At 45.9% G+C, this 17,890-nt stretch overlaps 1 protein-coding gene across 1 annotated transcript in view; it reads right to left on the minus strand.

Annotated features, from left to right (window-relative positions):
- Nucleotides 1–3,388: 3,388 nt before the first annotated feature.
- The window catches only part of GALNT10 (polypeptide N-acetylgalactosaminyltransferase 10), an 81,402-nt gene continuing 66,900 nt past the window's right edge, over nucleotides 3,389–17,890 (minus strand). Inside the window, exons 8-12 of the mRNA XM_058034805.1 lie at nucleotides 15,017–15,124; nucleotides 13,038–13,259; nucleotides 11,655–11,771; nucleotides 9,788–9,937; nucleotides 3,389–9,104 (exon numbers count right to left, since the gene is read on the minus strand). Of these exons, the coding sequence (XP_057890788.1) occupies nucleotides 8,937–9,104; nucleotides 9,788–9,937; nucleotides 11,655–11,771; nucleotides 13,038–13,259; nucleotides 15,017–15,124 (765 nt within the window). The 3' untranslated portion in view covers nucleotides 3,389–8,936. The remainder of the gene's footprint in view (nucleotides 9,105–9,787; nucleotides 9,938–11,654; nucleotides 11,772–13,037; nucleotides 13,260–15,016; nucleotides 15,125–17,890) is intronic.

The raw sequence follows: 17,890 nt of genomic DNA on the forward strand, positions 1-17,890 counted from the left end.
CGGGCCGGGCCGGGCCCCCCAAGCGCCGCCGCCCGCGGGGAGCCGGGACCGCGCAGCGCTCGCACACACAAAACCGCCTCCCCGGCCGCGGAAGTCCCGCCCCCGGCCGGCAGGCGCGGCTCTGATTGGCCCGCACGGCTGGAGGGGCGGGGCCCCCCGCGCCGCTCCGAGCGCCGATTGGCTGCAGGAGCTGTCCGTCCGCCGCCGCCGCCCGGCCCCCGCAGCCGGAAGGTCGCCGTGAGGGGCGCGCGGAGGGAGCGGCGGCTCGGCCGGCCCGGCCGCCCGGCGCTGAGGGGACGCGGCCGCTCCCCGCGCTGCTCGGCAGGTGCCGGCCTGGTACCCCCGGAGGAGGCGGGAGGAGTTCGGACCCCGCTGGCCTGGAGCTTCCCCTGCTGCCGAGACGCGCACGGGACACCCGCATGCAGCCGCGGACCGCGGGGTCCTGCAGCCGCCCGCGGCGGCACCGGCACCGCTCCTGGGACAGACCCGGACCCGTAACAGGCCTGGAGCTGCGGCTCCCACCCCGCCCTCGTACAGAACTCGGGGCGGCACAGCCACAAATGCCTGTTACAGGGTCATCGCCTAGGCTGGAGTTCCTGGCTGAAATGTAATTTTTTTACGTTATAAGAAATACAGTATTTATTTTCGATTTTTTCTTCTTTTTCTTTTCCTGGTCACAAGGCAGGGATAGTGAAAAGATGGGACCTGGAGGATTGTTTCTCAAAGCAATGACTTTAAACTTCGCATTTTTCATCTTAAGGAAAAAAAAACCAAACAACAAAAAGAACCCTTAAAAAACAATAAAAAACCCCACCACAACCCCCAAATCTCCCCAAAAATAAAAAAGGGGAGAAAAGAGGAAAGAATGAAATTCCTGCTGATTTGTAAAGGGAAGCTGTAACTTCTGGAAATGCTGTGACTTCTGTAACACCAGACAGCAAATGCTGTTGTCAGAGCTCCTGAGCAGCTCTAAAAGGAAAAGGATTTCATCTTCCTGAAGAAAGGACTTTCTGCTCAGACAGAAGAAAGGTTCTACAGACTAAAATGACTTCAAAGCCTGAAATCCTGCACATGGAACAATGTGAGCGAGCACTGGGTGAGCTGTGCTGAATCACACCAAATACCTTTGAAAGAAAGAGACTCCTTAAAGCCCTTGGTCATGAGCTCAGGCTGCTCCACACAGCAACGCTGGCAAGCAGTTCTGCATGCTCTGCACAAGACAACTGAGAAAAGCCAAAATCTGTATTTTCCAGGCACTCCTTAGAATACCAAACAAGCCTCAGAATAGATCTGGAGGGCAGAGACTTCGTACTCCTCAACAGTCCCGCCTCTTGTCTTGGCTTTCGCTGCGGGTGCCCTGGGGCAATCGGTAATTTCTGTTTGTGCATGTGACCAGCAGAGAACCACAGTGCACCCTCCCGGGGACGCGCTCCCTCGGAGCCGGCCGTTCTCACGGCAAGCTGCTGGAAACAAATGGCTTTACCCACAGAGCAAACAAGCAGTTAGCAAAGAGCGAAGAGATCTAAAACAGTAAAACACCACGGCTTGTAAAAGCCCCAGACCAAACTGATTGGAATCTGCCTGCCTGAAGTAATACCCTCCTGGCAAAGCCATGCAGATATTCCATTGTTTGGGGGAAAGGGAAAACACCAAGAGGCTGACAGAGATCTCAGAGCTGCTGATAACAAGCTCTCTGGCTTTATCTTAACATTACCAATAAAAATCAAATGGCTGGCTGAGGAAATCTCGCAGAAGGATTATCTTGACACTCAGGAAGCCAAACCCACAGACTGTAGGGACAGATGATAATAACAGCAAGGAAGGAGATAAAGGGGAACAAGCAGAACTTCTTCCTGTCCCCTTGAGGAGGAGATTGTGCAGGTGCTCCCTGACTGTATTTTGGGAAGAAACAGGCACAGTAAGTGTCAGAACAGGCTGGTACTGACCATCAGATTGTGTTTCATGTTGGGCTGCAACCTCTCATGCCTGCAGATAAAAAGGTTTTAAGTCCTTTTGCAATGCTCACTGGAAGGAAAAACCCAGCTTTTGTCATTGTCTGTTTGCTAATTCGATGCTAATTACCTCCTGCTCAGGCTAACACGATGGCACTTTTTTCAGTCTTTCAAAATAAAAAAAAAAAAATGCATGGAGGTGTTTTCATAATTGGAGTTTATTTCAGCATATTTATCCTCATGGGAACCTCCAGATTTCACAGTCTGCTAGTCTGGAACAAGCTTTCTGCAAAATAAACTGCCTCATCGAGACATTCTTTATTAGGTATCTATCACTAACCTGAGCCAGTAATTCTTTGTGGGAGCTGCAATGAAGTGAGAAACAATGTTTCATAAACCCATCAGTACCCAGGCAGCTTTAGTACCTCGGAAGCAGTAATAGCCTGGCCAGCCCAGTCAGCCTCTAATCAAATTAGAGGAGCCTGTGCAGGCCTGTAAATCTCACCTGGAGCAGCACTACCCTCTGAAGAAAAGTCAGTGGTGTAGCTGTCATCTGGAACTTAATATTTTAATGGAGCCATTCAGGGGGCTCAGGACAGAAATACTTCTCTCCCAGTGGTCTGTGCTGCTTGAGATGTCCTGGGAAGAAGGTTTCTTTAAACTTTTCATCATCAGAAATCAGACCATTTCCTTCCACAGTACCTTGGGGAGGCCAATGAAAACACTGCTCTGGCACCTTCCCCCAGACTCCCACTCTCCCCAGCACTTTTCTGGGGTTGCACATATTGAACCTGCTAAAATGCTTAAACTGTCACAGCTTTTGGCACATCCTTACCCTGGGCAATGTTCCCGTGGCCAAGAATCACAGCACAGTCTCTCCTGGGGATCATGCCTTGCTGGTCCCCCCAGAAAGGCTCCTTTTCCCACACACACATTTTCACACATTTCAATGTTTGTCTCCCATCCATTTTTCCCCCAGTGGTGCTGAGTAAAAAGGAGCATTGAGAAGGGCACTGAAGAAATGAAGTGGTGACAGTAGGAAGCACTGAGGGTCCCAATGGGAACATGAGCAATGCTGATACACTTCTCTTGTGGAGATCAGAACACAAACAAGGCATGAGCTGTTAAAGCCCTCCCCTGCAAATAAGGGGTGGGGATGGATCTCCCAGCAGTCACTCCCAAGGCCAGCAGGCAGAGAAAGAAGAGTCACAGCCGTGTTTTTCTGTTCCTCTGTGCCCCACCAAGGCCAGTGCACCCCAGGGAGGTCCTACCTGGGCACAAGTCATCCATTATATCCATGGTTCCTTCAGGATTGCACCACAGGAAACCTGTGCTGGGGAAACACCACACCAGGGCAGCTGAGTTTATTCTCACAAGTAGAAGGGAAATCAATCATGGAGCAAAGCAGGCGGGGACAGTCACATCTGCATACACAGTTTTCAGAAAACACATTAAAAATTTATTTTAAATATATTATAAAAGGAAGTCCATTCAACTTTAAAAACACTAGGCATTCTATCAATGATTCCCAATTTATGAAAGCTACTACATTAAAGTGCTACAAGTCCTTTACCACCCCCAGATATTAGGCTGTTGGTCCTAATACGCACAAAATAAATACACACTGATTCAAGAGGCACCATCCAGTTTTACAGAGAAAATGCATGCAGTACAAGGTACAGACAAACTTAGACCTAATCACCGAGATCCTAGAGAATGCATTTTGAAACCAATTCCCTTCTCCACCCTAGAGGCTAAAGCTATTTGTTGTTGTTATCGTAAGGGCTAAGGTTTCAGGCTGTTAGCTTGATCAGTTTTTATCTTGTTTTGTGGCTGAAGTTCACATTTGTTTGCTCACTATCAGGGATTAAGACTTTTCTCCAAGAATTGAACTAGTATATTTAAAACCACATTGATCCAATGGCTTCATATAAACTCCCAAATCACTCACAACTGCTGGAATCATTGAAGCCTTTTGGGTCATACAGAAGCATCAAGAAAGCTCAAATGCAGTCAATTAAGGAGTGTACTCAGCTAGCAGAGGCAGAGTCAAAAACAGACACAGGTTTTTTATTAGGGTTTCCATGATCTATCATTACCTAGTTCCATACATATTCTCCAAGCTAAAGCATGGCACTACGAAGTAGAAATCAGAGCAGGAGGTGAGCTTATTTTGGTTACACTTCAAATTTATAATGTGAATAAATCAATCTGACTGGTTAATGAGGAATATGAAATGAATTGATGAGTCTGTGTTGAATGCTGATGGCAATTTCAGATCTCATTTCCCATTCTCCACCCACCACATATCTCTCCACTTGAACCAGGTGAAGATGTGCAGCTTGTTTTAAAATCTGGACTCAACACTCATTAGGTCAGAAAATAAAGCATTTAAAGGTGAATCCTACACAAGCTGGGAAATTGCAGCACAGACTTTCCTTGCTTAAGGTAAGTAACAGGCCATGGCAGCTGGGGAGCACCCAGTGCTCCTGACTCACCAGCCAGCTCCCCTTTGCTGTGTAACCTGTGAGAGCACCCAGAATCCATGAGCCCCAGCAGCTGGAAGGGGCTGTGGGATGAAGGTACACCTGCATCACTTGGGCTGTTTCACACAGGGCTTTACCAGGGCTCTTCTGACTGCAAGCATGACAGGCTGACTGCCAGAGGCTGGCTGTTCTCTCCAATCAATTCCAAGTCCCTGTCTGTATCCTGAAAGACAATTTAGAATAAATTCTCCCTTTTCACCTGGCAGTTCCATGACTGCCCGGCCTGACTGTTAGGAGATGTCTCCCCTGGGTGATGTGAGCCAGTAGAGCTGCTGTCACAGCCCTGCAGCAGCCCCAGAGCATTGTGCTGCTCCTGCACTGCTGCTGGAGCCTGTTTGACTCTCAGGGAGAAGGAGTTTGCTGACTGGAACACTCCAGTAGTACAGGAAAGCAAAGCCCTGTACACAGACTGCTGTAAAGCCAGCCACGAAGAAAGTCAGGCTGAGAAATTGCTTTCTTGCTACCGCTGTATTAGAGATTTTAATACACTCTTGAAAAAGTTTCCCAGTGATGGAAGGCATCAGCTTCTTCTGAAAGACACTTCTGCTACAGATTTTATATGCTTTTGGGACTGTTTGTGATTTGCATACTTAGAAAATAAAATGCAGGATCCTGCATGCCAGTGAAATCATGAGCCTTCACCATGAGGTGAAACATCCAGCAGCTCACCAAGACATCTCCCAGTACAGCTTCAGCTGTTACAGCACACCCAGAGAAGCTGCCAACCTTTCCAAGTCTCCCTATTAGGAGTGACAAACCTCCCCAGAGTCATTAACCACATCGATTTAACAGAGGGAGCCCAGGAGCTTCTGAATTACTGTTGTTCACACAAATTTTGCACTGAAAATCAGACATTTAGAAAAAAAAAATCCCACACACAAACCCTGCAGGAGTCAAGCTTTCTTTTACATCCTTATCCCCCAACCCCTTCCCCTCTCCTCTCTTGTCCAGCAAGGCACTAGGAAATGGTTCAAGTTTAAGCATTTGCTGTACATTTACATTTAAAAAGGCACATCTTTATTTTAATGATGCTGTATTCCCCTTTCAGGAAGGCTCACACTTTCTTCTATTGTGGTTTGAAAAAGATAATTAATTTCCTAGGTATGAGAAAAGACACCTTGCACATATGAGAGCCCCAAACCTATTTACTGTCTGTAGGCCTTAGAGATTAGCACCAGTATAGATCAACAACAGCTTCAAGAGCAAATCAAAGGATTTTTATGCAACATAACACACACCCTGTAGTCTGGGATTCTGATACTTAAAAGCAGCAAAACTTATACAACCACAAAGAGAGGGGTATTTCAATACCTTTGGGGGGAAAATATGAAAACATGTATTTGGCATTAGATAATCACCAGTATTTAATCTCCAGTCTTGACTTGCATGCAGATGTGAAGATTTAATTATGTACTCATGCTTTAGTGATTTTGCTTACAAATAACCAAAAGTAATTAGAATAATTAACGAGATTGCCCTGCAAAGGCTCAGTTAAAGATGCAGATGATAAAATACAGCTTATATTTCTCAATCACTGGATGGTTGGCTAATATTAAGTCTTTGCATTAGTCAACAAAGCCTCTAGGGTACTGAAAAGTGTAACTGATGCAAATAATGAATAGCTCAAAGCCCAGTGAGCTAGTCAGAAGCATATAGAATTTGTGAGGCTCTTGCCACACTCAGATCCCAAACCTTCAGAAAAGAGATCAACCACACTGAGATGGACCTGGTACAAACACTGACACCAAATCTCTGGTTTCTGTGTACTGGTGGTGGTTGTCAAACAGAATTGCCTCAACTATTGCCTAATCTGTTGGTGCAAGCTGCTAAGAGCTGACCTTTCTCTCCAAATTAAGATTACCAAGTGGTAAAAGACCTGTTCATTGCTGCAGCTCTCTCTGAAGCAAGAATCCAGTGAGCCAAGCAAGGGCTCCCTTCACAAGGTGAGCCCAAGTACAAAGCAAGCCATGCAGTTTAGAAACAGAAGCTAATCCTCTCCTTAGAAAACTAAGACACACAAAGCTGCAACCTGCAAGCAGAACAACCTACAGTCCATTTATAGAATATGCTGATTGTGTCCCAGTTATAAAAAACTAGCACTGCTCATGGACAAACAGCTTCTTGTTCCACAGGCATTAAAACATTCATAAAGACATCCAGTCAGGCCATCTAGTGGCTCCACAGTCAGCACTACTCTGCTAATGAGAGCATTAATAACTGAGGGAAAGCAGCAGTCAGACACAAAGTGCTGGAAGGTGACTCAGGCTCCCACAGAAATGCAAAGGGATGTAATGACAGACACTGTAGTAACTGAGAACATAAGATGTCAACTCTGCTTGAAGCTGGTCTCACTCCCATCCAGTACTGCTGCAGAGCTGTCACAAGGGAAGTCTAGGGCTGTTCTTTATTTCTTCACTCCCAAAATCTTAGATACCAAAATCTGCAAAGCCTGTTCCCAGCTGCAATGCAGTGCCCATGTTTCCTGTTCTCCATGGACCAGCTAAGTTGGCAGGAAAGGTCAGACATGGCCTCAGCTGTGTGGATGAGAGGTGGAAATGATTCTGAGCCTCCTACACAATACACCAGACTGGAGAGTTTGGGGACAGACATCTGTGTCCTTGTTGGCTCCCAGCTGCCAGGCACAGCACCACATGGCCTCCAGCACATCTGAAACATGGGACACAACCCTACAGCTGGCAACAAAAGGGCTTTTGCTTCTGCAGCTCTGCAGAGGGAGCTACCCTACTTGTTTTGGGACACCAGGGAAGCATCTCCTTGCCTTCACATGAGAGACATCCCAGAGCAGAGCTGCCCTGTGCCTCTGAGCAGGGGCAATGTTCTAACCATGCTCATCAAGCATCCCACAGGGGTTCCCTCCTCGTGACCCCAGAACTGGGTGCCTGCTGCCTACTCTTGCAACACCCCTGCACGGGTAGCTAGACAAACCAAGGAGCTGGGCAATTCCTGGCAAAGGAATCCTGGTCACTAACTTACACAGCATCTGTTCACTGCATCAGCATTCCCAGCTTTTACCAGAAAATGCCACTGCTCCCTTCAGTAAAGGGAACTAGTAAATGTGTTTTTGCAACAACTTCATTTTAAACCAGATTTTTAAAAAATACTTGCTTCAGATAGACTTGAACCAATGGTCCTCCATTCATTCTTTAGTGTCAGTACGTTCCAGCTCCTGGGATGAGACAATCCTGGTTCATGTCGGGCAGATCCCACAGCCAAACCAGAAGGGGTAACACCTTGCACTGCTCATTCACTGCACAAAGGAGAGGGTACCAGGGAAATGGGTCAATCAGTCCCATGTCTCTGCTAAAGCAAACAGATTTGCAGTCACAGTAAACTGTACAGTGCTGTGGGTGCTGGGAAATGAGAGATTAATAGCACATTTCTACTAGAACACCACTGACCACAGGACTCAAGAAACTACAGACTGATGAACAAATGGATAAAGACCAATGGCTAATCTCAGCCCTGACTTTATTATCCTGAATTAATCTGCTCACACCAACTGTAAATTAACTTAGCCTTCAACGCTCTAAAGGAAGAATGGAAATTGTCTTCACGCAGTAGATTTAACTCAGAAATCTTAGAGATGTCTGTGCTAAAAAGGTTATAAGAGGCAAATTTGGAACCTGATATCCAAAGGCTCTTAGCATAAAGTCTTTACCTGTAAGAACTTATTATTTAAAAACCCTCTGCTAATCTTTCACCTTGAAGATTCAACAGTGAGTGACAAACTGACTGCAAAGTGAATGGAGCAGAAACTCAGATTCCTCATGGCTAATAACAACAGCCATATTCCCAACACTTGGCTGCACTTCCACTAGAGCTCATTCCTTCATCAGAGCTATGATTTGGAAAGTAATAATACTCAACCTGTTTGAAATATATTTGGTTCTGGGCAAAAAAATACACATTTCATTTTACAATAATGGGCTTTTTTTTTTTCTTTGATTGGAGGCTTAAATCTTGTCTTCAATATTTTACTTATATGGAGTTTGGAAGATAAAGCACCTATGTGGGAATGCTTCAGTGGGTGGTATAGCAGCTACAAAAAGTCCTGCAGGGTCCTGGATAACAAAAATCATTTAACACCAGACCCCAGTGGGAAATAAAACAAAACAAAAAAGGTAAAAAATTAAAAGTGTCACTTGAAACACATTCAGACTCCTCTAAAAACAGAGTTTCTGTTGAGTCTCAGCACAGAAGTGGCTCTGGCAAAGCCTTTAAAATTCCACCATCCCCAGAAGAGAAGGATGCAGCATCTTCACAATAAAGACTGGCCTGCTAATTAACCTTCTCCTGAGATTCTCCCTTTTACCTTCATTAAGTGTTTAAAAAAAAGTATTAAAAAATTTTTTTTGTAACCCTCCCCAGTAAAAACTATAATTGTAAAATATATATATATATATTTTCTCTCAGTCTTTTAAAGATCAAGGTTTCTGTTAAATTTTTCCAAGATGGTTGAGTTTGTGTGTTCAAATATCCACTGCTGTGTTGGAGATGAAGGGTTGCAGCTGTTCATAAAGATCTTTCTATCACTCTCACTGCAGTCCATACAGCTGCTGCTGACTGGGTGGTAGAGGGTCTTGTCCTGGAGGAGAGAAATTTGAGAGAAATTTCAGCTTGCTTAAGTGGGGAAGAAAAGTTGTTTTAAAACCAAGAGAAGTCTTAAAAACCAATTATGTCACTTGGGTGTATCTGAAGTTGTTCCACACTTAACTGGTTGATAAGGGTCTGGGTTCATTCCCACCCCTCCCAAGAGGATGCAGCCCCATCCCTCACCTGCACTAGGAACCCTCTAGAGCTTCCCAGGGGCTCTCCTGGAATCCTGCTGCATCCCTCTGGGGCACCATGCCAGCAGATTGCAAGGACTGGGACACAGCACTTAGACAAGAATTTACTTACCTACAATAGCATTGCTTAGTAGGAGAATGAATAAATCCTTATCTACTTTTGGCAGGACATTGCAGTGCTCAAACAAACCAACACTAAGAACACCTCTTTGCAAACTCAAGGGCGTTGCACCACCTCACTGTCAGCTGTGGGGACACTGCACAGATTGTCCCCTGCTCAGGAACCCTGGGGTCCTCACCTTTCTAACCACTCAAACAGGGAGTTGCCTCTTTTTAACCAATAACAGGCTGTCTGCACATTCTCTTATTACAGCTACACGAAGAGAAGGAATAAAACGTTGTGGTGACATTTTCAGGAAACGTAAGCGCCTCAGGCAATTTGACACCTTAGCTGAGAATACACCCACACACACAGACTCACTTTTCTGTATCTCCAGAGCTGGTTCCCCTTCATTCCATGACAGTCATAGAGGGTCACAGGGCTGCTGTGGGAAATGGCATCAAAACAAAACTTCTTGGTGTGCTGAGGATCCCCTGGACGGATGTCCTCTCTCCAGCTGAAGGTGAAAACCTGTCAGGACAAACAGGACCCTCACAATGGCTGGTACTGGGTATAATACTTTCACTGGCAGAATGCTGCTCCCTGTGCCCACAGGGTGGGGATGGCTTCAAGGGAAGGACAGTATCTCCTAGAGGAAAAACTCCTGCTGCCTCTGGGGACAGGGACTGCTGACCAGGGGACTCTGTACCAGCATGTGAAACGAGACTGTGCTGCTGCAGCCAGCCATGCTGGTCAGCCTGGGTACCAGAGCAGCCCTGGATGTCTCTGCAATGCAGACATCCATCAAGGATTAAGTGAGCAGCTGACCAATTACAGCCCTTCCCAGCCAGCAAAAAAAGTCAGAGAGCTCCAGCAGCTCGGAGTTAACGCTGGCAGTGAGCACCAGAGGCTGCACAGGCAGCCTGCAGTCACCTTGAGAAATTGTCCCACAGCCCTGGGACAGGAGAGCAGGAGCCACAGCTTCCCACCCCACCCACGGGAGTGCAGGAAGGGCAAACGCTGGGGCGTGGTTTCCTGATGCTCCCTTCTACTGACCCTGCAGTGAACTCTCAGCACTCCCAGGTGAAATGAAGGAGGGACTCTGCAGAGCAGAGGAGGAGTTTTAACTCCAGTAACTGAGCACATCTATGCCTGGCAATGCGGTCCCTGCTGAAAGGGCAGCCCTGGCCCATGTGCTTCTGCAGGCCAGCATGCCTCCCTTCAGTCCCTAAGGAAAAGGCTGTTCTGGAGGCTCCTTTGGAGGCAGCTGGAGGTGCAGTTCTCCTCAGAGATCTCTCATGGGACACTCAGAGAGACAAGTAATGATCAGGGTGCTGCTATTTGAAGCAGTGTGGCCAAAAACTTTTGAACAAAGAAACTACTTTGTTCTTGGCTGTCTTTTAAATCCCTCTTGAGACAGAAATTACCACAATCATTTAGGCTCAATGCTACTCAGAAGTTCAAGCCACATTCTCTTCCTAAACATAAGCCAAAACTAATTTTCAAGATCCTCCTGACACAACAGAGGCTTAGATTTGGACTGTGCCTGAGTAAATTGGTTTTGTTTCTATTTTTCACGCATCAAATTGATATGCAACAACCCTCTGTCTCCTACTACTGAAGCCATTCCCTGAAGAGTTATGCATGGCTCTGTAATAGAGGCATTGTTTTCTTGATTCTTTCTCAGCTCAGCTGCTACAGTTTAGGCAAAGTAATATTTTCCTCCCTTCTGTTACAATAAAGCTGTCGTTTCTGGCACCTCATATGTTGAGAGGGTGAATCTATAACCTGGCTGGTTTCATCTCCCCAGCAATGGTTGGGTGTTTATAATGCATTTGCCTCCTGTCAGGAGGATGATAGTGAACAGTTATTGAATGCTCCTGCAGGTTCATTAATATGCATGATGCTCCTCTATCACTTCTTTCAGCACAACCTTTGAAGTTAATATTCACTTTGTTACATATTACAGCTGCCTTGTTACTGGTTTATTGTTTTGGCACACCGTTTTCTTGTCATTTCTTTTGTTCGCTCTGAAAAACTTCAAAGCAGAAGTAAAAGCTCTGCACAGCCTGCCAGGCTCCAGACCCCCTGTGCCACAAGCACAAGCCACATCCTGTCCCAAAGCACAAGCAGCATGTGAGCCTTGGGGTGCACCTGACAGCTCTGAATGTCCTTCCTTCCTTCAGCACTGCTCCTTGGATCCTGCCCCTGCCCAGATTCAGGGGCTGATGACATCTCAGGTTGTTACCTGCACGTTGTTCCACGCTGCCTCTCCTCTGTCCTTCACACAGTTTTCCAGCCTCAGTGGGGATCCCAGGGCTCCATGCTTGGTATCCACACACAGTCCAGTTCCCACATTGCGGATCTGAAATAGTGAATTAATCACTGAATCTCTGAAATAGTGAATTAATCACTCAATCTCCTACTCCTAACCAGGAAAGAAAGCTCAAATAATCTCAAATTTCACCAGTATTTGTATGAAGGTAGTTTTTAAGATTCCTGTCTTAACTATCAGTCTGAGCTGGAGAGTAACAGCTGGAAGAAAGCACAGAACCCAAAATGGGATCCAGCTGTACCCCCAGCACACAGCAAAACCCAGCAGTGACAGGGCTGCAGAGCCCACTGTGGGCTGGGTTGTCTGGTGGTGCTATTTTCCACAGGTCTGTACCTTGTACCTCCTCTCTTAGGTCTGTACCAGTGTGAATATTCTGTAGCAGATGTACAATGAACGCTTCTCTTCTAGATTCTTAAGTAGTTCGGATCTGTGAGTAACTCTTGTGCTATAGTAAATTCTACAGAAGCTTTTGTTGAATTATATAACTTAAGCTATAGATTAAGTGCTGTTAAGTTTAAGTGCTGTTAAACCTGTTGGTTGAGTTCAGAGCTAAGTTTAGTAAGAGAGTCCACTCTGAACCTTGTGACTCCACAGGAGGATCTCCCTTACTCTTTTATCCTTACCCTTTTCCACCCCTAGTCTTCACACAGGCTGATTTCAATTTTAGATTAATTGATTTTAGATTTTAGTTTGCTTTTTCTCTGTGTGCTTTAACATCCTAGAAAGTAGTAGAGTGAACCTTACCGATAAATTTTGTCATGCTTTCACTTTTATATTACACCTGCTTTTGCCAACACCTTTGTCAGTGATTCTTTGAGTGACCCAAAACACTCAGCCATGAGAGTTGTGTGTAACAATTCACAGCCTCACTGCTGGGGTGGTTCTACTCCCAGAACACAGCTGACTTTCAAAAATACAATTGGTTTTCCTGCCTTTCACATGGGAAAGCTAAGGACAAGAGTAGCTCAACAGTTGTGAAGCCCTTTGGAAATACAAGATTTCACTATTGCTCAGCTGCCATTACTCCCTAATCCTCCCTCTGGCATATTCTGCTTTCTACTAAATACACAACATGCAGAACAAGCCAAGTCTCTACTCTCGTTGGAGCTGTGCACTAATAGAAGCAGCTGCCTGCCCAACTGCCTGCTTTGATCAGGCCAGAGCAATGGTAGAGGAGTTTTGGGTTTTGAAACATCAAGCAGATCTTTAAACACTCGCTCGCACCTTACTCACAGCAACCGAGGCACATGGGCAGCCTTAAAAAACCAAACTGCAGATGCCAGAGCACAAACTTGCCTCTCCCCAGGCAGCTGCTGGAGGCTCCACCGGCGGGTAGAACTTTGGCAAGTCCCAGGCCACCTCGTTCATGAACCACTTGAAGCTTTTGCAGTTGAGGTTGTTGCGGAGCTCCTTCTGCGCGGCAACGTCGCCCGCCGAGAGGTGCCGGTACTCGGGTCTGCGCTGGTAAATGTACTCTGCATACTCATCCATCCACACCTCAGCCACCCTCTTCAGGTTCTGGGGAGGGAGAGTGAGAGGGGAAGCCACCTGAGAGAGCTGCACAAGCCACCATTAGCATTCAGAGCAGCTGGCGTGTTTTTGCTCAGAAAGGATTTTCATTCACATCCACTCTTTCTCTCCAGCTTCAGGACAAAGATTATTTTTATTACTCTGTAGTTCCAAGGGACTTTTAGAAAGATATTTTCAGTTGAGGTCAAAACAGAATCCTGGCACTTGGCCATTATATCTAGTTCCTTGTGGCTAAGAAAAACAACATTAATCAAAAGTTGTTTTTCTTTCCTTTTTTCTGTAAGGAAAGTAGTCAGAGCATGATGCTGGTAAATACCACAGGACATTCAAAGGTCTCTGACAAAAAGCTGCTTTCTTAAATCCTTCTTATTGCATCTTATATATCCATCTAGGAATGCGATTTGAAGTACTCCCTTCTGAAAAGCTCTAGTTCACAATACTCTTTCTTAGCACTATTTTTCCATTTTCTTGGGTAAAACTCTTGAGATACCTTAGGAATGCAGAGCTTTCAGGTGATGACCCTTAAGAATACAAGCAAAGGGTTTTACCTTGTGCCAGCAGCACATTTCATGTATTACTGTAAAGCTTAATCCCCTGTGCACGTCCAAGACAGCAACAAACACCACCCACTCAAGACAACCTGCTTGTCACAGTGCCCTTGAGAGTGCTGGAGCTTGGGCTGCTCTCTGGCAACACCAGGCACATTCTTGGTGCCCCTTGGTAATGTGCCAAGTGCAGCTGTGCCTCCTCACCTGAAGCTGCTCAGTCCAGCAGTGATCATTTACTGCCAAAGAAGTTGGGAAGCTCAGAGTGAGCAGCGTGCTGATCCTGCCCCCAGTGCAACCTGCACACAACAGGAGCAGGTGTTTACCTCAAGGTGTCTGCTGAGATGCCAAGAAACAGCCTTTCCTGCCTCTCTGCTGTCTCCTTCCAGCACTGAAGAGCCAAATACTTGAAATCAAAACACTGTGAATCAAAAGAAGCACAGCTCCCTCCTGAAGAGATGGCACAGACAGGAGAGTGCTCTGTAGCTCTGACAGGTCAATGTTGGGCTGAGGAATAAATACAGATCTATAACTGGGGTGATGCCATTAAAGCATTGTAACACTGTGCAAGCCTTAGGATTTCAGAACAGCAGGGCACCTCTCTGAGGTTTTTAGTTTTGCAGCCTTCCTGCTCCTAGGATGTTTTTCTCCCACCAGAGGGCAATGCAATCCCTCCTCAATTTGAAAATTAGCTAGAGAAACCCAGTGCAGGATAGAAGAAAGCTCTTTCTTCTTTGGGCTACACTAGATTAGGAAATAAGATGGCACGGAACATTCCACTGTGGAAAATTACAGCTTGCCCATTCAGTGGTCTGTGATGCTTGAAGTTGAGAGGTCTTTCAATCACCAAAACCAATCACCACGCTGAAGCCTGCTGCTCTTAGAGAGCACAGCTATAAAATGACTCAAGTTATTATACAAATAAAGCCATATCTTGTTTTTATAGCCGGCGCCTGATCACGAAGTCCCTGCCCAGCAGTAGCTGATGTCTGGAGCATGGCAGCTGCTCACACACACATCTGCAGCTCCCTGGGCTCTCTTCCCTTTGTGCTACACATCCACCACTGCAAAACTGCTCAGCTTGCACTGTACAAGCGCAAATTACAGACAAAACCCCTAAATCTGCCTCCCATTGAGGGGTGAGAGCAGACAGCAGCACAGTCACAGACTGCTGCTGTGGGCAATGCCACTGCCACTTACTCTTGCCAGGCTGACTCCTGTGGGAACCTTGTATGGAACATATTTCCTGTAGATATGGCCAACTCTAGAGCAAGGGATGTCCTCCATGCGACCTCCACACATCCATACCTGTGGAACAGCAAACACGTTCAGTCTTGGCTTTATGGAGGAAAATGAAAAAGAAAAGACTTGCAAGTACTAAAAAAACTTAACCCAGATTTTTACATTAAAGTACACTCTTCCCAAATCCCCTCCCCTCCCTGCCTTAGTCCCAAATCCTATAACAACCTGCTTAGAGCCATTCAGCAAGCTTTGATTTAGCAAAAGTGCTCTCAAGCCTTCTATACAGAAAAGAGCAGGGGAAAAAATCCAAGCAATGAGAAAACAGCACACACCTTGCTTTAAACTGATATATGTTATTACAGCAATAGTAACCACAACAGTTAAACTGGGCTGCCATAAAAACCCCTGGGTGTGGGTTGTGTAACGAGGCTGTAAAAGGGAGGCCATCTCCCCAGTACAGGTGGTCATGTGTTATGCAAAAGGCTCCAGGGAATTCATGAGCCTGTTCAAGTGCCAGAAATCAGAAGAAACTGCTACTTTTTCCTGTGGTTATCACTGCTCTTTTATGGTTTCATTGCTGACATTCATTCATTGCTTTTGCAGCCTTACAATTAAGTGGAAATCTCTGCCTGGTGAACACATAAATAGCTTTAAAAAAGCCCTCAGGAAGTCTGTAGAACACACTGCTAAGTTGGAGATGACTACCTTGATGCTTGGTTAATGTCTAGAGCGGGCCCAAAAGCTTCCTTCCCCATCTGGGAAGATTTCACTTTGTGCCAGCACTCTGCAACAACTTTCTTTTATTCTGTATAGTGTGGATGTAGGAATTTTGTCCAAGTGAAACAAAAGGAGACGCTTTCTATATCAGTCAATCTACCTCATTAGGTTTAAGAAATATTTCTGCATTTCTCAGAAATATCCAATCAATACTTAAAGACAAAGTACCCTTTAGATTGCCAAAAAAATGACTTTCTGAATTCCTGAAGGGAGGCACTGCCTTTGCCCTTCTGTTTGTCCCCATATCCCACGGGAATGCCCCAAAGGCCGTGGATTTTGGTGCAATGCTCCTGGTTTCCCTGTTCACCGGGGCTAATTTGAGCCACCAGAGTTCACTGTACAATGAGCTTAGTCAACAGCTTCACACAGAGCAGGCAATTCCATTAATATTCTACAGTGACAATATTAAATACTTAGCTCGGAAGAGAAATATTTGGCCAAGGCTGCTGCATAATTATTAGCTCTGACACTAAAGTCCTCTGGAGTTTCAGCTCTGTCTGCTGGCCCTAATAATTACAGTCATTTGCTGACTGCATATAACCTAATGGAGGTTGGTTGCTCTCAGCTAGAGAAATATTTTTCATGGGCAACTTCTAAAGTTCAAGGTACTTAATTACATGTCGTTATGGTGAGAGAGACAAGAAGAAAGTTGACAAACACTCCTACAGAATTTCATTCCTTTTGTCCCTGCTGTGTCCTGAGAGGCTGGTGCAGAAGAGATGAAAAAGAAACTAGCACTCAGCTTCTGTGAAGTTTCTTATGGAATTAGAAATGCTTTTTATTCTGCAGTGACTGTGCTTTTGGCTGCAAAGGGCCAGTGTGATTTCACTGCTGGGAAATTAACAGGCTGAGAAAACAAGAATTTGGACATGGTTTGTGTTTCTAGGACAGAAATGGTTTGTGCAAGGCTGTAAGAGCTGCAGCAGACCTGGGGGCCATAAAAACCCTCAGGAGCAGCAGCAGAAGCCCAGAGTTCAGTTGCACAGACACACAAACTCCTCAATAACCTGCACTGCACCCTGCAGCAAGCAGCCTGAGGGGTTCACAGCAGCTGCATTTTGGTGTAACACAAGCCTGGCTGCAAACACAGCCTGTTCTCCTTGCTGCCTGCCCACAGGATGCCTCACCTGCCCTGTCTCTAAGGAGGGCTTTCAGCCAGGCCAGCACCAATCCAGTTTTCTGGAACGTGATGTCCCTGTGTGAGCTGAGCAGCAGAGCCCTGCAGTCGGTACAGCTGGAGAGGAGAGAGCTGTGCTTGTGCTGCACAGCTGGAGAGGCAGCAGGAGTGGGAAGCTGGACAGAACTGATGGGCCAGCAGCTCCAAGCTGGTACAAGACTCCAGGCATAAATGACAACATCACATGAACACATGCAATGGGATCAGAAAAGCTACTTAACTGAGTTGCTTAATAAGTAAAACCTAACAACAGTTTGACTTACTCTTTTCTTGCTCATGCTTTTAAAATGCTGCAATGGAGGCAATGGAAGGCTTCCTAATCCCTACCAGCAGAGCTCAGTGACCCTTTCAAGGTATTTTGTCACCTCTGTGCCTTTTTAACGTTGCCTCACACTGCAAGTGACAGAATGGCACCCGCAGTACAAATCTAATTTTAAAGGCATGCTTTCCATTCATTCGTTGCTGCTTTGATTTATTTTATTAGTGAGCTGCTTTGTGTGGTGACAGAACTCATTACAACCTCCATAAAGACAATTACCAGTCCTTATCTATACAACTGGAAGAAAGGGGAGAGGGAAAGAGCGTGATATGCATTGGTAAAACACAGCTAACAAAAGCATTAGAAAGCCAGAGCTAAAGGTCAAAGAATCGCATCCAGGGGTCTGTCAAAGAGTAAATGCAAGAGAAGCAAACCCAGAATAGCTGTGTGCTAGCTGAGGGAATGCTTCCACTCACTTACTGATATTTGGTTGTTTTTAAACAAGAGTACAGCTCCCAGGCATGACACACCAGAACGTACACTGCTAAAAATACTGCGCTGTCAGAGAGCTGAAATGGTGTTGGGCTGTGGGGCAGCACCTCATGCCTTCCCCACAACA

Source organism: Melospiza georgiana, chromosome 15 (genome assembly GCF_028018845.1).
Source record: "Melospiza georgiana isolate bMelGeo1 chromosome 15, bMelGeo1.pri, whole genome shotgun sequence".
Taxonomy (NCBI): domain Eukaryota; kingdom Metazoa; phylum Chordata; class Aves; order Passeriformes; family Passerellidae; genus Melospiza; species Melospiza georgiana.